Genomic DNA, 22,156 nt, shown 5'->3' on the forward strand with positions numbered 1-22,156 from the left:
CATTTTAATGAAAAGAAGACTGAAATCATTATATTTGGGCCGAGTGGACCTGGTGTCCCACCATCTGACTTGGGTCCTCTTACATCCTGTGTCAAACCAATTGTCACCAAACTTGCAACATTTGCAACTCAACTGAAGCAGCAGAAGTAGCATTCATAAAAAATAAATCTCTCCAAAGTATCTAAAACCAGAGTTTCGTTTCTGTTTTGTTTGTTCTATGCTTTCCGATGGCATCCTGTGTGCATGCCATGGGAAAAACAAGGAGACTGTAGGAGGCACATAGTCTGTTTAGCGTTTAATTTTTTTCTGACTCAGATAACTTTGGCCCACCCTAACAGAATACGGACTTTGGATAGGGAACCTTACCACTCCCAGTTGTTTGGTCTGTTGTTTTTCTTGTGTTAATGAACGTGAAAATGGAAAAAAAGATGAAGTGTGTGCTCATATTACTCCTCTGCTGCCATGTTGCATCTCCAGGTAAGCTCATATTTCAAGTTTTTCATTAAAAAAAAATATTTCTCTTAATTTATGCGAGATTGAATTGCAAGAGACATGGTCTTTTAGTTTTACTATGAGCTGTCGCCATTTTACTCATTTGTTTGTTTGGTGGAGAGTGTCAACAACTGACATTGACAGCTAACACCACCTAACTTGTCAAAATGGCACAGGGAGATATTTAAGCATATAGAAGAGGGATTTTAGACCAGCAACTGTGGCTATGCTTTTACAGATGTTTTGTTCAAAGAATTCTCACTCTTCTTTATTTCTTAATAATAATAATAATATATTCTTAGTTTCTTTATAACACCAGCTGTATGTTAGTGCAATAACAAAAAAGTATTCTGTTTTATTCTTAAGGTGAGTGGTGGTGAAAGGAAGATGTGGGCACCCCTGAAATGTCACAGTCTCAGTAGGAGAAATTAATATTATCAGTGAATGTACTTTTGTTGTAAACGTGGCTTTAAGAATGTGGTATGGTTTTCCTGTATGTACTTGCAATGTAATTTTTGGAGTAGTAAGAATAAAGAGTTAGAGAAGAGTTATTAGCAAAAATTTAATTTTACACAACACTAAAAGTATTTCATCAGTGAGTAGGTTCTCAGTGTCTTTTCACCCTAATACTTTTGAAGACAATGCTGAATCTGAAACTATTTCTACCGTATTTTCTGCACTATAAGGTGCACTTAAAATTCTTTAATTTTCTCAAAAATCGACAATGTGCCTTATAATCTGGTGCATCTTATGTATGAATGTTGGTTGTACTTAATGACCTTGAGCTGATTTTATGCGGTACACAGCGCTCAAAAATCTGTCAAAAAATGTTTTAGTATGACTTTGGTAAGCTACGAAGCCGCACCGCTTGATGGATTGTCGGAGCATTATGGCTACAATAGTCAGGACCCTCGTGGAGTAATCTGGGTCCAAAACTCTGTCCACTTCAGGTCCCAAAGTCAAAAGAACACTGCGGCATCACTGAGAGTTAAAAACTGTCTAAATCCTTTCATCTGTAATAAAATGATCAGCGTTGCTGCTTTACCAGGCGTAAGGATTAGATTTAACATCCAGGCCCCCATGATAACAGAATTTGTTAAATTTAACAGAGTTAAAAGTTAGCAGGAAGTTAGCTCACTAGTTTCCACCTAAACATCATATACCATGTTCTGACTGAGAGATTTCTGAAAAAATTAAAACGTACAGCTCTGCTATCACTTCCAACATATATGAAGACAAAAACCTAAACAGCAGTGACTTTTGTAGGGTTACTGAAGTTGGACTAGCTGGTATATAATGATGTACTACGTGATTGCTAGTGACACAGCTATGTTAGCATAACATTAGCACACTGAAGCTGGAGGATGAACGCTAACCTTTTTCCATTCGATAAAAGTTAACCTGAGGGTTCCTGATGGTTAGGGACAAATGCAATCGCATGGCAGGATGCTGTAAACGGACCGAACTTCAGTCAGGAGAACAATTGAGATAATCAATCCACAATACGAGGTTAGTCATTAATATACTGCAACAAAACCGGAATAGAGCAGCTGCGAGAGAATTCAACATTAATGAATCAATGGTACAGAAGTGGAGGAAGCAAGAAGAATGAGTTGAGTAAAGTTTGACTCATCTGACTGTTTTGTTTTGCTTAATGCGCCTCATAATCTGGTGCGCCTTATTTATAAAAACAGACCCATTCATTGACAGAGCGCCTTATAATCTGGTGCACCTTATGGTCTGAAAAATATGGTAATGATACAAAAAAAAACCTATATAATAGGAATGTATGGTAATTCAGATTTCTCCCAATTTTACAGTAAAACACTCCTTGAAGTATTTCTTCACTGAAACTCCTGGAGCTCAGAGCATTCCTGAGTTTGTGGTTGTTGCATTTGTTGATGAAGTTCAGATAGGTGACTCCAACAGTGTAAGAGAAGCAAAACCAAAGAAAGACTGGATTAAATTCTTTGAGGATCATCCTCAGGACCTGGAGTGGTATAGATTTCAATCTAATGAAATTCATCACTTCTTTAAGGCTACCATTGAGACTTTGAGGCAACGTTTAAACCAAACTGAAGGTACAGATTTGTTTTACTTGTTACTGCTGAAACATTTTGTTTTAAATCATTTTTCATTTTTTATTTTAAAAAGCCTTTATTTTTGCATTGTTTATTTGTGGTAAAGGTATAGTTTCAGGTATAAGCTGTATTGACATCTTACGGGTTTATCACAGTCACTGTTACTGTCTTTCTTTTCAGGTGTTCATATTTTGCAAAGGATGAGTGGCTGTGAATGGGATGATGAGACTGGAGAGATTAATGGATATGATCAGTATGGCTATGGCGGAGTAGACTTTCTTGCATTTGACTCGCAGACACTGACATGGATCGCTCCTAAACCACAGGCTGTCATCACCAAAATGAGATTTGATGCTCATGAACGTCGATTTGAATCAAATAAAAACTTTTTAGGCCATCAGTGCCCTGAGTTTTTAAAGGAGTATTTGCGATATGGGAGGAGCTTTCTGCAGACAGCAGGTAGAATTACATAATCTAATGAAATGTAATAGAAACTTTATATGGGTTTTGTGCTTCAAAGGTAGAGTAAAATAAAATAAAGAATGTAACAACTGCCAGTCTCTCTGCAGTTTTTCCCTCAGTGTCTCTCATCCAGAAAACTTCCTCCTCTCCAGTCAGCTGCCATGCTACAGGTTTCTATCCTGACAGAGCCGTGATGTTCTGGAGGAAAGATGGAGAGGAGATTCATGAAGGTGTGGATCCTGGAGAGAGCCTCCCCAACAATGATGGGACCTTCCAGATGAGTATTGATCTCAATGTTTCATCAGTCACACCTGAAGACTGGCAGAGGTACGACTGTGTGTTTCATCTCTCTGGTATGAACGAGGACATGATCACCAAACTGGACAAAACAGTGATCAGGACCAACAGGGGTAAGACAAGAAGATTACTCAAACTAATGTCTGAGTAACTGTAATGACTGAATAGTAATGATTTTGTGTCATTTATTGTTTCACTCAGAGATGTCAAACTTCTCAACTTCCTTGGTGTCGGCACAGTTTTCTGTTTAATATTAAAAAATGCTGCCATGTGTTGTTCAACAGAGAAGCCAGCTGACACTGTGACCTTCATCAGTGCTGCAGTGGTTGTTCTAACTGTCACCATTGTCACAGCTGTGGCATTTGTAGCTTACAAAAAGAAGAAAGGTGAGAAATCTGAATGTGGGAAATATTAAGTTTAGTTTTTGAATTCATCTCCGAAATCTTACTGCCAGATCAGTTTGGACACAAACACCTAAATTCTAAAGTAACTGTAAAAGGCTCAGAGCCACAGTGAGATGATTACAGGGCATGAGAAGGATGATGTGTGAAGAAAAAAAGTACATTACAAAGGAAATGCATACAAGATATTTGTGGAATCAAGAAAAATACAAAACAAAAAATAACTGATATGGTTTATTTTTGTTTGTTTCAGTGATATGCTCTACATCCCGTAAGTAAAATCTGCTTTTATTAATTTGGAATTTTTCAGATGTGGAATGTGATTAGAGACATTATAATCAGGATTTACGTGAAAACATAGTATAGATTCATTCAGTTTCATGATACATATTCTGCTCACTTGAATGCCACTGATCTCCCTGGGAAGCAGGGTCATTTATTCAAACAGAAACCAACAATCACTACAAATGATCTCCTTCAAAACGATAAAATATTTGTAAACTGTGTATTTTTTATTTTCCAGCTCCTGACGATGGCTCTGAGCAGTCTGAGAGACTAAATCCACAAAGTTGACTGTCCTGCAAAGAGTTCTTCACTTTACTGTCTGAATGACTTTCCTCCAGCTGCTGCAGACACTTCCACATTTCAAAGACATATATTAAACACACCTGTTAATAAAACACAGTTGATGATCATATTTTGCAGATCACTGAGAACAGGCTGCTACACTTCCTCTAAATTAGTGCATGGTCATATAATTGTATCTAGCTACTGTGTGTACATGTTTCATGCAATTATGACTTCTGCTTCAGTATGATCTATGTAATCCCTGTATCGATGCAGCGGTATCACAAGTCTGCTAAAACATTTGCTAAACTAAATGTTTCAACTTTATTGATTTTTATGCATCTGACAATGACAGTTTGTTAGACCTGAAGTGTGTTATTTCACCGAGACGCTGGCAGTGTACAAAGCATGCAGTATTTTTCAAATGACACCAAAACATCTGAAGGATGACAGCAACAAACTTTCATTTGGAAATAAAATGTTATGAGTTTATTATTTTATTTTTCTGTGAAAATGACTAACCCGGGATTTCCTGCATTTGATTTGTGAGGTCTCATGACCTTGATCTTTGACCACCTCTGGCTGTCTTGATTCAAACAAGGAAAACTGTTGTTTTGATTCCACTATAACTTCCTCACTGTGTTCTGTCTCATGTGTTCAAACAAACAATTTAAATAACTTGATGTTTGAACATTACTGTTATATAGAAAATATTTTTGTTTTAGCTCAGAAGGTAAAGTTTTATATGAGGAATCATATAAAATTACAACTGCTATATGACATGATAACATTCTCTCTATCAGATGGGAGTATCAGCAAGGATCTGATAACAAACTGTCTGAAGCTGCAAGTAAAAACAGCTTGACACTGTTCAGATTAGGGATAAAAGAAAATATGCAAAATACATCACTGATATAAGTGTCTCTTTCTACAGTTTCTGGCCTTCTGTCACAGCAGCTCTCAGGTCTAACTACTGTTACGAAATCAGTTTCACCCCGGTTCTTTTTATTCCTCGGGCATCCAGAGACGGCACCGGACTCAGTAGTCATTTTCACAAAAACCTTTATTGTGTGGATGCTTATTGAGTTCCTCTTGATACTTCCGTACACTTTTTGGCACTTAACTACTTCCGCAATTTTCAGCCGATTTTCACCGTTCAAATTTTAAACTATTCTGCTATTTCTGCTAATGTGTGCTATGTCTTTTGGTATTTTTCACTATTATACTTTTTAAAATATTAAGCTTAATTTGTCCCATTGAAATGAATGGGAAACTTCTGCAATTCTGCTAAAATTTTCTTGTTTTTGAAACTTAACTACTTCCTCATATTTTCACGTAGAACAACCATTCAAACTTTAAAATGTTCTCAAATTATTGGGCTATTCAGGTATAAATCAGCTTTTTCAAATCTTTTACCGTTTTATTTTTATGCCTCGTAAAGTTTTCAGTTGCAAAATTGTGATTTTTCACAAAATACATGCGTTGTTATGGTTGCTATGCACTTGGCTTCCAGTGTGCCACTGAAGGTTTTGCAGTCTTCTCTTCATGTCCGAACAACTTCTTGCTACTTGCTCAATTTTCACTCAACTTCCACAAATTATACATCAAAACGTAGGTATTTTTGCTGGCTTTCCGAAAATGTCACTATCATTGTTGTGGAATTTATAGAATTTTGGCAAATCTCCTCAGACCAACACAAAGTCGCAAAACTCTCCATAGAAAGTCAATGGAGAGTTTGTTCAAAATCACCGCTTGATTTCTGTAATGAGAGGCATATTCGAATCGTCATATCTCCTTAATGAAGCAAAGTTAAGACATAAGGCTTGTCCCAGTATATCTTCAGACACTCCTGACGCTCACAATTCAAGAATGATTTTCTCACCTATTACCGTTCTGAAATGAGTTAGACTTGTTTGAGGGTAGGAAATTCGTCCTTCGCTCAGATTTCTTCAGATTTCAAACTCTGGAAATAAACCACTTATTTCTCTCATATCTTTTTAATGGATTTCCACAGAGACCTGAAAATTTCCATGATTGTTCACCAAAGCCTGCTGTCTCTTACGGTGAAAGAATGATATTGATACTCCAAATAGATTTAGAGTTAGAAAGCGTTGTTTGAGGGCAAGTCAAGGCAGTTTTTGCTTTGCGCTACTCAGTTATGGTGCATTAGAAGTCAAATATCTTTAATAATTCATATTTTAATGATAAATTGTCAACACTTTAAGATTCCCCCATCTCTTCTGAACAAAACGGTGTAAGAATGACCGTTCTAGCCCCTACGGTTAGGAAATTATGGTCATTTGTTTGAGGGGAGTCGTCATTATGAGAAATAGACTGCAAAAATCCTGTGTCTCTCTGTGCTGCGTGCACCTGTTTTGGCGGGAAAAAGTGCACAGGCTCTCTGATTGGTGGATTCAAATTCAGCAGCTCCCAGGCTGCTTGACTGAGCTAGAAACTTACTTCTCTCTCCCTCTGTGTGTGTGTGTGTGTGTGTGACAGAGAGAGAGAGAGAGAAAGTCTTTTAATGGGATGATCTCATTGTAAGATTCAAATTCAATATATTTAGACTGGTTGACTGAATTGGATCTTGTGTGTGTGTCTCTGTTATATATTTTTTTGCCGATTTTTTTCATTTAACAAGCATATTTGAGGGACCCTCAGCATGTTCAGCATTTTTTCAGCTGTCCATTTTGCTTTTCCAATTTTTCTGTATAAGATATTACTATTGTGCTAAATCATACTATTTCTGCTATTTTATAAGATTTGTGCTAAATATAGTATTTCTGCCAAATATAGTATTTCTGAATAATTATAGTTTTTCTACCAAATCACAGTATAGTATTTTTGCTTTTTATAGGATTTTTATAGGATATTTATATTGCTTAATATAGTATTTCTGCTTTTTATAGTATTTGTGCTAAAACATAGTATTTCTACTAAATGTAGTATTTATGCTTAATCATACTATTTCCATATATTACTGCCAGGTCCCCAGGCAGCCAATCCTCTGTGAGGCCTGAGACATTCAAATTTACATATCAGGGCCTCCACGGCTTCCCAGCCAGCCAATCATATATGTGGGCTGAGGCATTCAAATTTGCATATTGGGGCCTTCGTGGCTTCTAAACCAACCCGTCATCCATGTCATATATCTCTAAAAATTCATATTTTAATGATAAATTGTCAACACTTGACGATTCCCCCATCTCTTCTGAACAAAACTGTGTAAAAATGACCGTTCTTGCCCCTACGGTTAGGAAATTATGGTCATTTGTTTGAGGGGAAGACAGCTTAACCATGTTCTGTTTTTTTCTCAGCTTGTCATTTTAGTTTTCCAGTATTTTCACTTAAGTTATAACTATTCTGCTCAATCATAGTATTTGTTCTAAATCATTGTTATTATGCTATATTGTAGTATTTCTGCTAAATCATACTATTTCTACTATATTATATTTTTCTTTCTAAATATAGCATTTCTGCTATATAATTGTATTTCTGCTATCTTATAATATTTGTGCTAAACCAGAGTATTTGTGCTGAATCATAGTATTTCTGCCAAATGATAGTATTTCTGCCAAATTACAGTATTTGTGCTAAAACATAGTATTAATTTAAAATTACAATATTCATAGTTCATCACAGTGTCTCTGGTAAAACACAGTATTTCTGCTATGTTGTACTATTTTTCTAAATCATAGTGTTTCTGTAATGTTTAAGTATTTTTGGCTAAATATATTCTTTCTGTTAGCTTATACTATTTCTCCTAAATTCTTGTATTTTTGAGAAGTTGTCATGTTTCTGGTAAGTTACAATATTTCTGCTAAGTTCTCCTATGCTATTGTATTTCTGCCAAGTATTATGTTTCCTCTAAGATATTGCAGTTCTGCTAAGTTATTACATTTTAGCAAAGTTCCTTTGCTTCTGCAAAGTTTTTACAATTTCTGCAACTTTTCAGCTTTTTCAGCTAGTTTTTGCATACAGCTTCAGCTTTAAAGCATCCACACTGCATTTTCGCAGGAAATGCAAATTTTTCTAGTTCATCTTCATTTAAGCATGCATCTTCTAGAAGGGGAGACGTGCAAGGCCGGTGTCCCTCTGCAGATCTTGCACTCCTTTGTTTGTTACAGCCAGCTTTATAGAAGTGACCCCATCATAAAACCCCCATGGTGTACAGCAAACTCTGTGTTTGTGTGTGTATGCATGAGCACATGAGTGCCTGTGTGCATGTGGGTGTGTGAGTGTAACAGTCAAAGCACTGTGTGTGTGTGTCTCTGTGTACGTGACTTCCTGCCGGTCATAAAAGTAATCTCCTCACCCAAGCTACACCAAATTCTTCTACACAACACAGAAAACAGAGTTAACGCATTACAAACACTGAGACCCCCACTCTGCATCCACTAGGCCATTGGCCTCTTGTTGTCTTACATTTACAGATAAGGTGGAGAGTCTCCTGCAAACCTACTTCTAAGTTATAACAATTATGAGTTTTTATTAAAGGTACAAGCATCAGCTACCCCCAACTGTAGCTTCCTGTCTCCTTTTATGACAGGCAGACCCCCAGTGTCCTTAAATTCCTTTCCCTCTAAACAATTACACACACTCTCAGGCCTACAGCTAAGCCAAACTGAAACACAGACAAATCCTTCCTTATTCCTCTGATCTAAACAAATTTAACACATCATATTATAATAATTATTTTCTTGTACTCACACTACAAATAAAGAATACCAGAAAAAAATTCAGATTCTAACGGTGTGTTCACACCGAACGCGATGGACGCGAATAGAGCGTCAGGTTTACATGTAAAGTCAATGGAAAGGCGCGATGACGCGCGATTGCGGGTCCCGCGAAAATTCGGAAGCAGATTTGCGTCGCGAAAACGCCAAACGCGTGAAACGCCAAACGCGTGAAACGCGCGTCTGGCGCGTTTGATGCGCGAATAAAACCACGCACGTGAGTTTTTGTGTTGCATTTTGTGCATACGCGCGTTTCGCATCTACCGCTCGAGTTGGAAAAATCTGAACTCCAGCGTCAAATCGCGCCGCGACAACCAATCAGGAGCCTGGTGACGTGGCTCTGACCTAGGTCAATGGGGCAGATCCAGCCAAAGCCCTTCATTCTTCATTCAGTATGGAGGAAAAGCTAATCAGTGCTGTGGCTAATCACCCCGAGCTGTATGATGCCAGCTACTATTTCTACCGAGACAGGAATAAAAAGGACCTAGCTTGGAGACACATAAGTGAGGAGATCGTGCAACCTGGTAAGTTCATTCCTTCTTCTTTTTAATTTTCAGACTGACCCGATGAAGCCGTGCAAAAGCTAGCAAGCCCGCCTACTGTCCCGCGATTTTCCCACTGTTGTACAAATACCTTTCCGCTAACCAGATAATGCGTTTATTCAGAGGACATCTGCAGGAGAAAGTGGAAGAGCCTCAGGGACACCTATAATAAGGAGAAGAGGACAGAGAAGGAGAAGAGGAGTGGGTCTGCAGCAGGATCGGGGAGGAGATGGAAGTTCTTCGCGGTCATGGGGTTTCTGGACCCCTTCCTCACCCCGCGGGAGACTAGCGGAAATATGGTGCGGACCGTGGAGAACTTCTCCCCCGAGGACCAGGGACAGCCCGAAGAGGCAGCAGGGGAGTGTCAGTCAGAAGGTATGTTTACAATGAATTAATGTAGGCAGTTAATTTATGCGTGTTGTCATACAGGAGTATATTTTGTTTATTAATAAACAGTATACAGTAGTCCCACTGTTCATCCGTCACTGCCTCGCCTTTTCGCTGATTTTTTTTTATTGCACCGTACAGCTTTCAACAATGCGCATTGCATTCTGCAGCCCAAATGACAAATCTCCTCCGTGTCGTGTCTCCTGCGCTTGCCAAACTTATCATGTTTGGTTTTGATAGCCATCATGTCCAATAGAAAAAACAGCACAAAAACACCCATAACTATGACCCTCATTCAGAAATAGACACCTGCACCGGGAGCGAAAAAGGCGCACAAAAGTGGCGCCGCAGACGGAGAAAAAGCGCGGCATAATACTTTTACGTTTTAAAATCGACTGGTTTGCACTTTGAGAATCAACTTGTGAGAACTGTGACTACTGTTCATGTGCTGCAATAAATAAGAGACCACTGTATATAATAATAAGTATATAATAATATAATATTCTCTATGACTATTGTCTTCAACCTGTTAACATTTAATATTGTCTTGATAGAGTCAAGTAATCATGCAGCAGAGTCCTCCCCTGTTGCTTCTCCTGGCTCCCCAGTCCCTGGTCCCTCCACTCCTGCTGCTGCACCCACAGGTATGAACATCAAGCACTGATAGCTTTTTACTTGCTTGGATTCCCTTGTGATCACCTTTACTAAATATCTACAACCAATCTGTTCATATCCTGGTTTTTTTCAATTTTGAAAATGAAAATCTAGTAGCAGCCTTCTCATTACTTTGTGGTGTTTTGTGCTGTGTTTTACAGGCCCACAGAGGAGGACAGCTCGATGGCGGGCGAAGGACGGGTCCCAGGACGGTCCATCGGCGGTGGAGCTGGCTATCCTGGAGTTCCTAAAGAGGCCACGCCCGTCTCCAACAAAGCATTTCCTCCTCAGCCTTGTTCCTGCTCTGGAGAGCATGCCGCCTCAGACACGAGAATTCGTGAAATTTCAAATTTATAAATTAGTTTTTGAAAACAGCACAGCTGTGTTAAATTTGGAAACATTGGACCCTAATGATCAGTAGTTTTCTGATGAGGCAGCAGCTCTCCAGGGCTGAAACAATGTGCTTATTCTTCTCCTCCTTCTCCCTGAGGCTCTTCCACTCCAAACTGGGTCCTTTTTATTCCTGTCTCTCTGTAAATAGTTAAATTTCATATATTTATGTTTAATGTTTTTGTTACTGAATTTATATATTTTATCAAATAAACATTTATAATGACAAATGTCTCTGTTCTACTACACAGCAAATATTGGCACCCGACTTGACACATGTAGAATTTATTTCATATTATACTAATGACAAAATATACTAATACAGTGGGATGCAAAAGTTTGGGCAACCTTGTTAATAGACATTATTTTCCTGTATAAATCGTTGGTTGTTACAATAAAAAATGTCAGTTAAATATCATACAGGAGACACACACAGTGATATTTGAGAAGTGAAAAGAAGTTTACTGGATTTACAGAAAGTGTGCAATAATTGTTTAAACAAAATCAAGCAGGTGCATAAATTTGGGCACCACAAAAAAGAAATGAAATAAATATTTAGTGTATATCAATGTGTGTGTCTCCTATATGATATATGGGGTGCCTTTGTCTGGACGTGCTTCCCATCCAGAGCTCCACAGCACAGAGGAAAGTTCCAGCGCTCCTGGAATCCCTCTGTGATGGACCGCCAGTCTCCAGGTGAAGGCACAGCCATGAAGTCGTCCACTAGACAGTCCCAGATGGACGTCGCTGCCTGGGGGGTGATCTGGCTCACCGTGGACACACCGACTCTGAAACTGAACGCGATGGTCCTGAAGGAGTCCCTGGTGACAAGGAACCTGGACAAAATTGTTCAAAATTAGTATTATGTGTACTGCAGTTACAAAATACATTATTCAAATTCCAAAATACTTTTGTGATGTAAGATTTAAATCACAAAACTTAAATCTTACATAAAACATTTTGTAATTATAAGGATAATTACAAAATGTATATTAGATAATATCTAAAACAGTTGTGTTTTGTTTTAACTTTAACATATCATAATTTGATTGGTAGCAACTTTTGCCACTACAGTGTGCCAATCACTCATAATTCCTAAACATGTCAATCAGGTAGGAATGAAATAAGACATTAATAGAAATAAAGAGTTGTATGTTGACATGTAGCCCTTTCCTTGCTTAAATCATTAATATTTTTGAAAAATTAATCTGTGATAAGACATAGCTTATCAAGATAGAACCATGTAACTAAAGATGAACCAAACTGTTCAGTTTTATCTAACTCTGTTTTAATAAAGGCTGGTGACCCCTGTATAGAGTCTGACAGCTGCAGGGATTATATACAAATATTCAACCAATTCACCAAGTCTCTCTGTGCCTGGGTCCTCATCACAAAACATGGCATGACAGTTTTGTACATTTTAACACAATTTAATCCCCACATTTGTGAAAGAAAAGCAAAACACTTTTTTGAAAAGTCTGTAACAAAACCATCAAATCTGATAAAGGTTATTTAAATGCTGCTAAAGACTACTACTGCCAAAGAAGAATGGATTTGAATTAAAAAAAAAAAAAAAAACATATCCTAACCTTAATTACTGCAGGAGAATAATGAATGATGCACACAGTGAGTAAAAAGTAAACTGAGTTAGGGCTGGGCCATATTATACCGTTCACGGTAATACCGGTACAATGTTAGGCAACAATAAGAAAATGAAATAACGCGATAGAATATGGGTAAAACGCGCATGCGCAGTGCCTTTGTTTTCATATGCACACGGCCGATTGTTGAGTGAAACGGATGAACCAGAATTGGTTTGTAAAAATGGTGCAACTTCAGTGATGTGGAACTGGTTTGGTGTTTGTCCGTCAGATACACAACAAAGCACATTTTTTTGTAGAACATACAAGCGGGCTGTATTTTTTTGGACTAAGGTGCTCATAAATCTGGGAGTAATCTGGGTCCTAAACTCCCTCCGCTTTAGGTCCCAAAGTCAAACGAACACTGTAGCATCACTGAGAGTTAAAAACTGTCTAAATTCTTTCATCTTTAATAAAACGATCAGCATTGCTGCTTTACCAGGTGTAACTATGAAGTTTAACATCCAGGCACCCATGAAAACAGAATTTATTACATTTAACGGAGTTAGAAGTTAGCAGGAAGCTAGCGGAAGTTAGCTCGCTAGTTTCGCTAGTTACCTAAGCATGATATAGCATGTTCTGACAGAGAGATTTCTGAAAAATTTAAACATACTGCTCTGCTATCACTTCCAACATAAATGAAGACAGGAAACTAAACAGCAGTGACGTTTGTAAGGTTACTGAAGTTGGGCTATGTGATCGCTAGCGACACAGCTATGTCAGCATAACATAAACAGTGAAGCTGCAGGATGAACGCTAACACTTTTCCACTTGATAAAAGTTAACGTGAAGGTTCCTGATGGTTAGGGACAAATGCAATCCCATGGCAGGATGCTGTAAACGGACCAAACTTCAGTCAGGAGAACAACTGAGATAATCCATCCACAATATGAGGTTAGTCATTAATATACTGCAACAACATGGGAATAGAGCAGCTGTGATAGAATACAGCATTAATGAATCAATGGTACAGAAGTGGAGGAAGCAAGAAGAATGAGTTGAATAAAGTTTGATTTATCTGACTGCTTTGTTTCGCTTAACGTGCCTTATAATCCCGTGCACCTTATGGTCTGAAAAATATGTATTTGACTTTTTTATTTGGCACACTGCAGTTTAATGTTGCAAAGCACCTTTTTTTTAACTTCAGTGGATTTTATACATGGTTATGCTCAGGATATCTCAGCCCATTTCTACTGGAAATGCCTTTTGGTTAAACCTTCAGCAAGGAATTTGCATTTGCACTGTTAAATTTTTATATAGCTTTAATGCACATAAAAAAACAGCTGCTTGTTTAAGTAAAATAAACGGATGGTGTTTTTTTGCGCTAGTAAAGTTGTGGAGTTGTATTTTGTCTCGCATCAATTATATTGTCAGTTATATCGTTATCGCAAATTTTCAAATATATATCGTGATAAATATTTTTGGCCATATCGCCCTGCTCTAAACTGAGTGCATTTGGACAGAGATTCACTTTTAATGTGTATGCATAATATAATACAGATACATAAAAATACACTCCAAAAATAGAAGTCCTTGAAATGTACAAAATATTATTAAAAAATTAGAAAAATTGAGACACCTTGGCCTGTGGTATAATGTATACAATGTATGAAAAGATCTTTACTGCAGATACTACTATGGCTCTGCAGATTTTTTCTTTTCTTTTAACCTATGTCGCCTCACCTTGAGGTTGGTGAATCTATCTATCACATTTTGGTGGTCAAGTCTCTCAAGCATCTCTTTCTCAACTGACATCACATTATACGAATGCAGCCGACAAATGCGTCCTCCTTTTCCCCAAATTTGAAGGATGGGTCGGGTGTGTCCTTCGTGGCCCACCATATCCCAGAATTAATAGTGCGGCCCAGCCAAACTCCAGTTTTCAACAATGGCGGCCGCTACTAAGTTTTAAAATTACTCTTACTAATCTTTCTGAGTCACAAAATAAACTTTTAACATATTTTCAGGTGAGAAAGTAGCTGTGTAAACATCAAATATCTGCTTGGTTTATCAAGATATTGCATATTTGCAAAAGTGCTTCGACGTTTCCGGAGACGTCTGTTACCCACCAGCTCGATAGCTAGCCGGGAGCTCGAGGGTCACTGAAGCCGCCGAGAATGGCACAACTCCGGGCACATCATTTTCAGATCACCGCGGACTTTCGCTACCTGGGTTAAACGTAATATATAAGTCACTTAGACAACCTAAAAATGTTATTGTTTGGCTTTTTTCAGTGTTTTATTTGTTTGTGAGTAAATCGGTTTGGCTGAGATTAAAGTTATTACATTAGATTAGATAAAATAAAACTTTATTAATCCCCCAGGTGGGTTCCTCCTTGGTTTTCACACAGCTGACTAAACGTCAAACAGAAGACTGATTAAAAAGAAGTATGAGATGGTCGAGAATTTACGCCTAGATAGCAAGGAGCAGACGGCCGAGTTTATTAAACTCCACCAAGACAGCGGTGACGCTAAGAAGGCTAGACCGTCCAATTTCCCCAGCCGTTTACTTCCGGCCTACCCAACCTTCCGAGGACCCGGCCCACGTAGACCGCGAAGGCCGGGTCCTCAGGAGGATGCAGCCCATGAATTTGGATTTTTCTCCCGCTGTTGGGTCAGAGGCGGTAAAATGGCTCCTTCAAAGTTGCATAACCTGCCGCTTCAATTATGTAATGTACCGCAATGGTTCTAAGATGGCGGCACATTACATACAGAATGGTGTGTATGTGTAAGTTTGGTGATGGAGTTTTTATTATGAATGAATGATGAATTTTTATGAATTATTATGTCTATTTTTATGCTTAAGGACAACAGATGGAAATTAGCCCTTGGCTATAATCTGGTATGTTTACATTCATGTAATTTTTTTTTTACATTTATGTTCATTAACATGCACTGTCCTAAATAAATAAATAAATAAATAAATTACATACCCTTACAGCCTAAATAATGAGGCTGTTTTAACCGACTGATTTGTGAGAACTAACTGCACCTTCCGTAACAGACTCAGAAATACTAACACGCCGAATGAAGCTAATGAAACACCACAATAAAGTGTAGCATACAGTCAAATGACCCATTGTAAGATAAGATAAGATAAGATAAGATAACTCTTTATTGTCATTGCACAGTCATACATAGTACAGTAGTACAATGAAATTGGAAAAACTGTCCTACGTCGGCACTACATATAACACAACACGACACGATATGACACATCACAACGTAACAAACAACACAACACAGTATGTTAACTTAGTATAAAAAAGAATAAGTGTATGTGTATTGCACACTGTTATTATTGCACATTAATTATTATTGCACCTTGTTATAAATATAAATATTATTGTTATTGTTTTAAACATTGTTACCTCCCCCTAAAAAGTCCAGGGAGGTATCCAGTCAGGTCAGCTATTTACATTGATCAGGGCTATTGCCCTGTTGTAAAAGCTGTCCTTGAGTCTATTTGTTCGGGACCTCAGCAGCCTGAACCTCCTGCCAGACGGCAGCAGCTTAAACACCCGGTGTCCTGGGTGTGTGCAGTCCCGTAGGATGCTGCGTGCCCTCTTGAGACAGCGAGTGCTGTACAGGTCCTTCAGGGAGGGAAGAGGATGTCCAATGATTTTTTGGGCCATGTTGATGGGTCTATAAAAGCGCTAGGCGTTAGCATTGGGTTGTCAGGGCTAGCTTCTCGAAAAGTCACTAACAACAACTCGGTGAATCACTCAAACAGATGATAGACATTTCAGAGAAGAGAAGCAGTTTACCGCAGCGATCCGGGGGGAAAGTGGGCGGAAGTTCAGAAGTGAGCCAGAAACGTAAGAAAAAAGAGGCGTTCACTGGTAGTGGGAAATTACACAAAATGGACCTTGAGAATGTAAAAAATGTATGTCAATTTAATAATAATTTTACAGTATTTTTTGCCACAGAAAAAAACTAGCAGAAATTAAATTTTTAAAGTTGAATAAATATTTCAAACATGATTATTTAAATTTGAATTAATGATTAAAAGTCATAAATCAATATAAGGTCATTGTGTTAAAATGTGATGTATTAATATAGATTTGTTTAACTGACTGAAGCAATGACAACAGTCATCTCCTGAACACCAACACCAAGTAGGTGGTAAAGAGTTCACCAGGCCTAAAAAAACAAAACAAAACAATGCAGGACAGTCTGCAAAGATGTCGAGTCAGTCAGACATTGTGCAGAGCAGATGAGGAAGAAGTTGTAATCTAAAATGGAGAACAATCATCTCACTGCACTGCAGGACTCAGAGGTTCAGGAGGGTCTTTATCCCCATTGCCATGAGGCTTTTTAACAGCAACTACTCACATGTTCTTCTCACATTTATTTATTTTATTCTAATAAACATTGGTAGTAATCATATGAATTCTGAGCTAAATGGACTTGCCCTGATAGGCTTCAGCCAGCACAGAAGCTAATACAGCACAACACTTAGGGAAGTTGAAAATGGAGTAATTGGAAGTGTCTCCACCTGAACACAGTGAGCTGATGATCGAGTTCACCAGACCTAAAACACATAACATAACAACTGCATAGATGGAGAGTACATACACTGCGCAGAGCACATTAGGAGGAAGTTATGTGATATTAGGGCTGCACGATTTTGCATAAAATGAGAATCACGATTTTTTGGCTTAGAATTGAGATCGCGATTCTCTCACGATTTTCTTTTCCAGTATAAATATTTATTGTATACAGTATAAATTCCAGTATAATAATTCCAGTATACAGTATAAATTCCAGTATAAATATTTCCAGTATAAATATTTATTGCACTTATTAACTGCACATCAACTTCGTAACAGTTGAGACTGAACATAAAAACAATAAATAAACATAAAAACAACAAATGTCTCACGTTTTGTTGTTGCCGCAAAATGTTGTACTGCTTGAAATTCCGTCTCCACCGTTGCTCGACACTGCGTGTATAGAGCAGGTAGTGCAACAATAGAAAAACAGTTGCGGGACGACACTGTGTAGCGTTTGTCTAGGGTGTTGATCATTTTCCTAAATCCCTCGTTTTGCACAGTGTTGATGGGAGCCATATCTTTGGTCAGGTGATAAGTGATAGCCTCCGTAATTTCTTTGTGCCTGCGGGAGTTCGACGGGTATAGGGAAGCGCTGTATAAGGTTCCCGTTATTGATGTTTGGGTGGTTGACCGGCACGGATTTTCTCCTGTCACTTTCTCGTCATCCTTCTCGTGACGTGCTCTCCGTTGTTTTTTCCCTGCTAATTTTAGCATCACACGGTACAGCTTCTGTATCACGTGGTATAAGGCTCCGCCCTTGTCATTTGTTGAGCAGGAAGAGTGAGCGCTTGTTTTCATGCAGATTACGTCCCGGATCAAAATGCGGTACAATGTCGTCATCTTTTTTTCTTTTTTTAAATCGTTGTCATTTGGAAATGAGATCGCACATAAGTATGAATCGAGATCGCGATTTTCTAACGATTAACCGTGCAGCCCTATGTGATATACACTGCTCAAAAAAAAAAAAGAACAAAAATAAGACATGCCAGATCTGAATGAATGAACTATTCTTATTAAACACTTTATTCTTTACATAGTTGAATGTGCTGACAGCAAAATCACACAAATTATCAATGGAAATCAAATTTAGCAACCCATGTAGGTCTGGATTTGGTGTCACAAAAAACACTACAGGCTGATCCAACTTGGATGTCATGTCCTTAAAACACATCAAAATGAGACTCAGTAGTGTGTGGGGTCTCCAGGTGCCTTTATGACCTCCCTACAATACCTGGGGGATCCTGAGGGATCTCCTCACTAGTGATGGGTCGTTCGCGAACGAAATGGCTCTTAGAGCCGGATCTTTGACGTGAACGACGCGAGCCGGCTCCTAATCGCGAGCCGTCACGTGGGGGTTTTTTTTTTCTTTCTTTCTCTCAGCCTCTCTCTCCCACTTTTTTCCCGCTTCACTCTGCACGCGGGCCTTGTGCTTTACGCTGGGCAGAGGGGGGAGGGGCGGTAATTACACTCAGTAGCACAGGAACAGAGCCAGAGAGAGAGAAAGAGAGGCAGGGACAACAACATTAGAAAGGTATAGTAATCATCCACAACTATTTTCGGTTGCGGATGATAAAAGATTCAGAAAGTTTATTCATGCAGGTCCATATGACAGAGAATATGCATCTTCTTTTTGTTTTCATATTATAATTTATATTTAATTGTGTTGTGGTTTGCAGTGTTTTGTGTTGTTTCACTTTAAATTTGTAAAAGGAAAAAGCTGAAAATTTAAATAGTTAAAAGTTGAAATGGGAATAGTTGATTTTTGTATTATATGATTTATTTATTACATTTTATGTGGAGTGAATAAATAAAAGTATATTTTTACAGTGGCCCCTAGAGACAAAGCACATACAAACTTCAAATCACGTATGAACTCTGAAGCATGTACAAACTCCAAAACACGTAAAAACTCCAAAACACGTACAAACTCCGAAGCACGTAAAAACTCAGAAGCATATAAAAACTCAGAAGCACATAAAAACTCAAAACACGTACAAAAGACAACAGAAGTGCTCCAGGATGCTGGGCGCAGTGTTGAGCCTTTGTTATCTTGTGGCTACACAAGCCAGCAAGTACCAACGACCGGATTTGGTGTGTGGTATTAACAGGTAAATGAACTTTTTTTTTAAATTATTTGAATATATATGAGTGCCTGTGTATAAATACACAAACAATACACACATGCTTTCAATTGTGTAATTTAAGTGATCTAGTAGCTCTGCTTTGGAAGTTCAGTTCATGCTAGAAATGTGTTTTGGAGTTTGTACGTGTTTTGTCTCTAGGGGCCACCGCATATATTTATATACAAACATATATAAATAAAACCACTTTTTTTTACGTTAGTAATTCCTTTTGTGCATAATTTTATATTATTGTTAATAATAAATTAATTAAAGCAACAAAACAACCTGAAGAGCCGGTTCGGAGCCGAAAGAGCCGGCTCTTTTTAGTGAGCCGAACCGAAAGAGCCGGATCTCTAAAAAGAGCCGGAAATCCCATCACTACTCCTCACAGACCTGTACTAAAGCATCCACCAACTCCTGGACAATCTGTGGTGCAACATGGCGTTGGTGGATGGAGCAAGACATGATGTGTCCAGATGTGATCAATTGGATTCAGGTCTGGGGAATGGGGGGATGAGTCCATAGCATCAATGCCATTGTATGGCAGGAACTGCTGACTCACGCCATTGTATGGCAGGAACTGCTGACTCACTCCAGCCACAAATGGGAGTCAGGCTACCTCTGACAAGCACATGGAGGGGTATTTCAACTATATTTAGTTAAAATATAGTGGTTGAAATGTATATATATTATTTAGATCAATAACATTTTATTATTTGGCTTTTTTCAGTGTTTTATTTGTTCGTGAGTAAATTGGTTTGGCTGAGATTACAGCTGAATAAACGTCAAACAGAAAGCTGATTAAACAGAAGTGTGACATGATTGAGAATTTACATCAGTGACCTGTTATATTTTAGATAGCAAGGAGGAGATGGCTGAGTTTATTAAACCCCGCCAAGACAGCTGGTGACACAAATCTGAAGGCTAGACTGTCCAATTTCACAGCCGCTCACTTCCGGCCTACCCACCCTTCGGAGGACCAATCCCAAGTAAAGGCCGGGTCCTCAGGAGGATGCAGCATATGAATTTGGACACCCGAAACACTTCGATTTAGCAATACTATATTTAGTGAAAATGTTATGATTTAGTAGAAATATTATGATTTAGCAGAAATAGTATGATTTAGCAGGTGAGGATCAGCTGTGTTGGATCAAGGATACATCACAAACATGCAGGATGCTGGCCCTTGAAGCTTGGAGTTCCCCACCCCTGCTTTAATACATTGAGTATTGTTAGATAAACTCCTGGCCTTATTAATAAAATGTGAATAACTTGTTTAATTGATATCATAACCACCCAGAAGTCTTGACTTGATCATTTGTCCTTCCATAATTATTTGAATAAAACAGCAATTCAAGCATGAAAACAGCAGGAATGTTAAAATAAATAATGAATTTAATTTGTTGGCTTCTGCAAAGCTACCAAATGAAATATTGTTTATGGACTTGCCCCCTTTAATACACACAGAAAATACAATATTGAGCTTTGATCTTTGTTTCTAGGTGTGTTATTAATGTTTTCAAACTGTTTAAGAAAAACATATAATATTTCAGCCTTCTAAATAACACACACATAAAAACATTATTATTTGATGTTGAACAGCAGTGTTCTTTATCGAAGGTTTTAAGTGCTTAAAAAGTCTGTTAAGCTCTGTACAGAGCATGCAATGTAACTGTACATTAGAGAGTGTTTTATAAACCATGTCTTCTGTTTCATTTAATAAACATGAGACTGCTTTATGCATTTTCAGCTATTTACTAGATTTGATCAGATTACAAAACACTTAGCACAAGACTGCAATTGAAACTATAACTTTTAAATATTGTTTAAATGAATGAACATAGCAACATGTAATAAAAAATTCTAAACATATATAAATAAAATATAAATAAAAAAAATTTAATTCATTCTTTGTAATATATCATTTTTCAAACGTGAACATTTTAAAAAATACAAACAAAACAAATGAACTATATATATATTTATTCTGGGTTTTTCTATGTCTACTATTTGTTTTCCTTTGTTTTCTACAGTAACGGTGATCGTGGCCTTCTCAAACTCCTCCTCGTAGGGCTTACACATTTCCCCTTCAATGAAGAGGGTTTCTCCAGTTTGAAGGAGAACTTGTAGTTGGGTGGACTGCTCTGCAGTGGCCACACCAACTATAGTTACTTCTGTCCTTTCATCTTCCTTTGTCTGTCGATACACAAAAAGCATATATTTAATATGGTAATCACGTCTTGATGCATGCTCAATGATCCATGTAAGTAAATCCCAAAAGGTTGATTCTGTTCATCTGGACGTAGCATTTTCAAGTGGGAGAAATGTTTCGTCACTCATCCAGGTGACTTCTTCAGTCTCATTTAACCAATCTTTTAAACAGTACATTGCATAATGACTGAAACTAGCCCACTGAAGGAACAATAGGCTGGGAGGTCAGTTCATTGATCAATAATATACAAATTGTCATGGGCACTGATCAAAGACCACAGAAACCTGCAGTTCGCTGAGACTGAAGAAGTCACTTGGATGAGTGACGAAACGTCTCTCCCACTTGAAAATGCTACGTCCAGATGAACAATCTTTTGGACCACCTATAATTCTAAACATTTTGGTAAATGACATTGCTATTACATGTTGGTACAAACATATGGCTTTTTCATACCTCAGTCTTTATATAGGAGGTCGTCTGGAGCTGTACACCATAGGCAGAGCGGTGCACTTTGACGTGGGAGACCTTTATCTGATCTCCCACATGAACATCGAGATTTGATGCCTCCCTCCACAAGGAGACAGTCATGGTATGCCCATCCTGAAATCACAAAAATG

General features: G+C 38.1%; 3 protein-coding genes across 4 annotated transcripts in view; 2 read left to right on the plus strand and 1 right to left on the minus strand.

Moving 5' to 3' along the window:
• LOC146548697 (major histocompatibility complex class I-related protein 1-like) overlaps positions 1 to 22,156 on the minus strand; it is a 235,562-nt gene that overhangs the window by 17,100 nt on the left and 196,306 nt on the right. The gene's annotated exons all lie outside the window — the stretch shown is intronic.
• Positions 405 to 4,356, plus strand: LOC146548698 (major histocompatibility complex class I-related protein 1-like). 2 transcript variants are annotated; one of them, XM_085263080.1, is made up of 7 exons: positions 405 to 477; positions 2,313 to 2,573; positions 2,754 to 3,032; positions 3,143 to 3,445; positions 3,617 to 3,718; positions 3,987 to 4,004; positions 4,257 to 4,356. In XM_085263080.1, exons 1-7 carry the CDS (start codon positions 405 to 407, stop codon positions 4,304 to 4,306), a joined length of 1,086 nt encoding a protein of 361 aa, XP_085119206.1. In that variant the 3' UTR covers positions 4,307 to 4,356. The 2 variants fall into 2 exon arrangements, with proteins under 2 accessions (XP_085119206.1, XP_085119207.1); XM_085263081.1 differs by lacking the exon at positions 3,987 to 4,004 and having other exon boundaries at positions 417 to 477; positions 3,617 to 3,733; positions 4,257 to 4,306.
• Positions 9,431 to 11,040, plus strand: LOC146548699 (uncharacterized). The gene is made up of 4 exons (XM_085263098.1): positions 9,431 to 9,560; positions 9,702 to 9,953; positions 10,520 to 10,609; positions 10,781 to 11,040. The coding sequence occupies exons 1-4, from the start codon at positions 9,431 to 9,433 to the stop codon at positions 11,038 to 11,040; spliced, it is 732 nt and encodes a 243-aa protein (XP_085119224.1).

The sequence above is a fragment of the Mchenga conophoros genome, linkage group LG22 (assembly GCF_057382185.1).
Source record: "Mchenga conophoros isolate Kocher_MC1m ecotype Shallow Benthic linkage group LG22, M_conophoros_male_GT1.1, whole genome shotgun sequence".
NCBI classification, from domain to species: Eukaryota; Metazoa; Chordata; class Actinopteri; order Cichliformes; family Cichlidae; genus Mchenga; species Mchenga conophoros.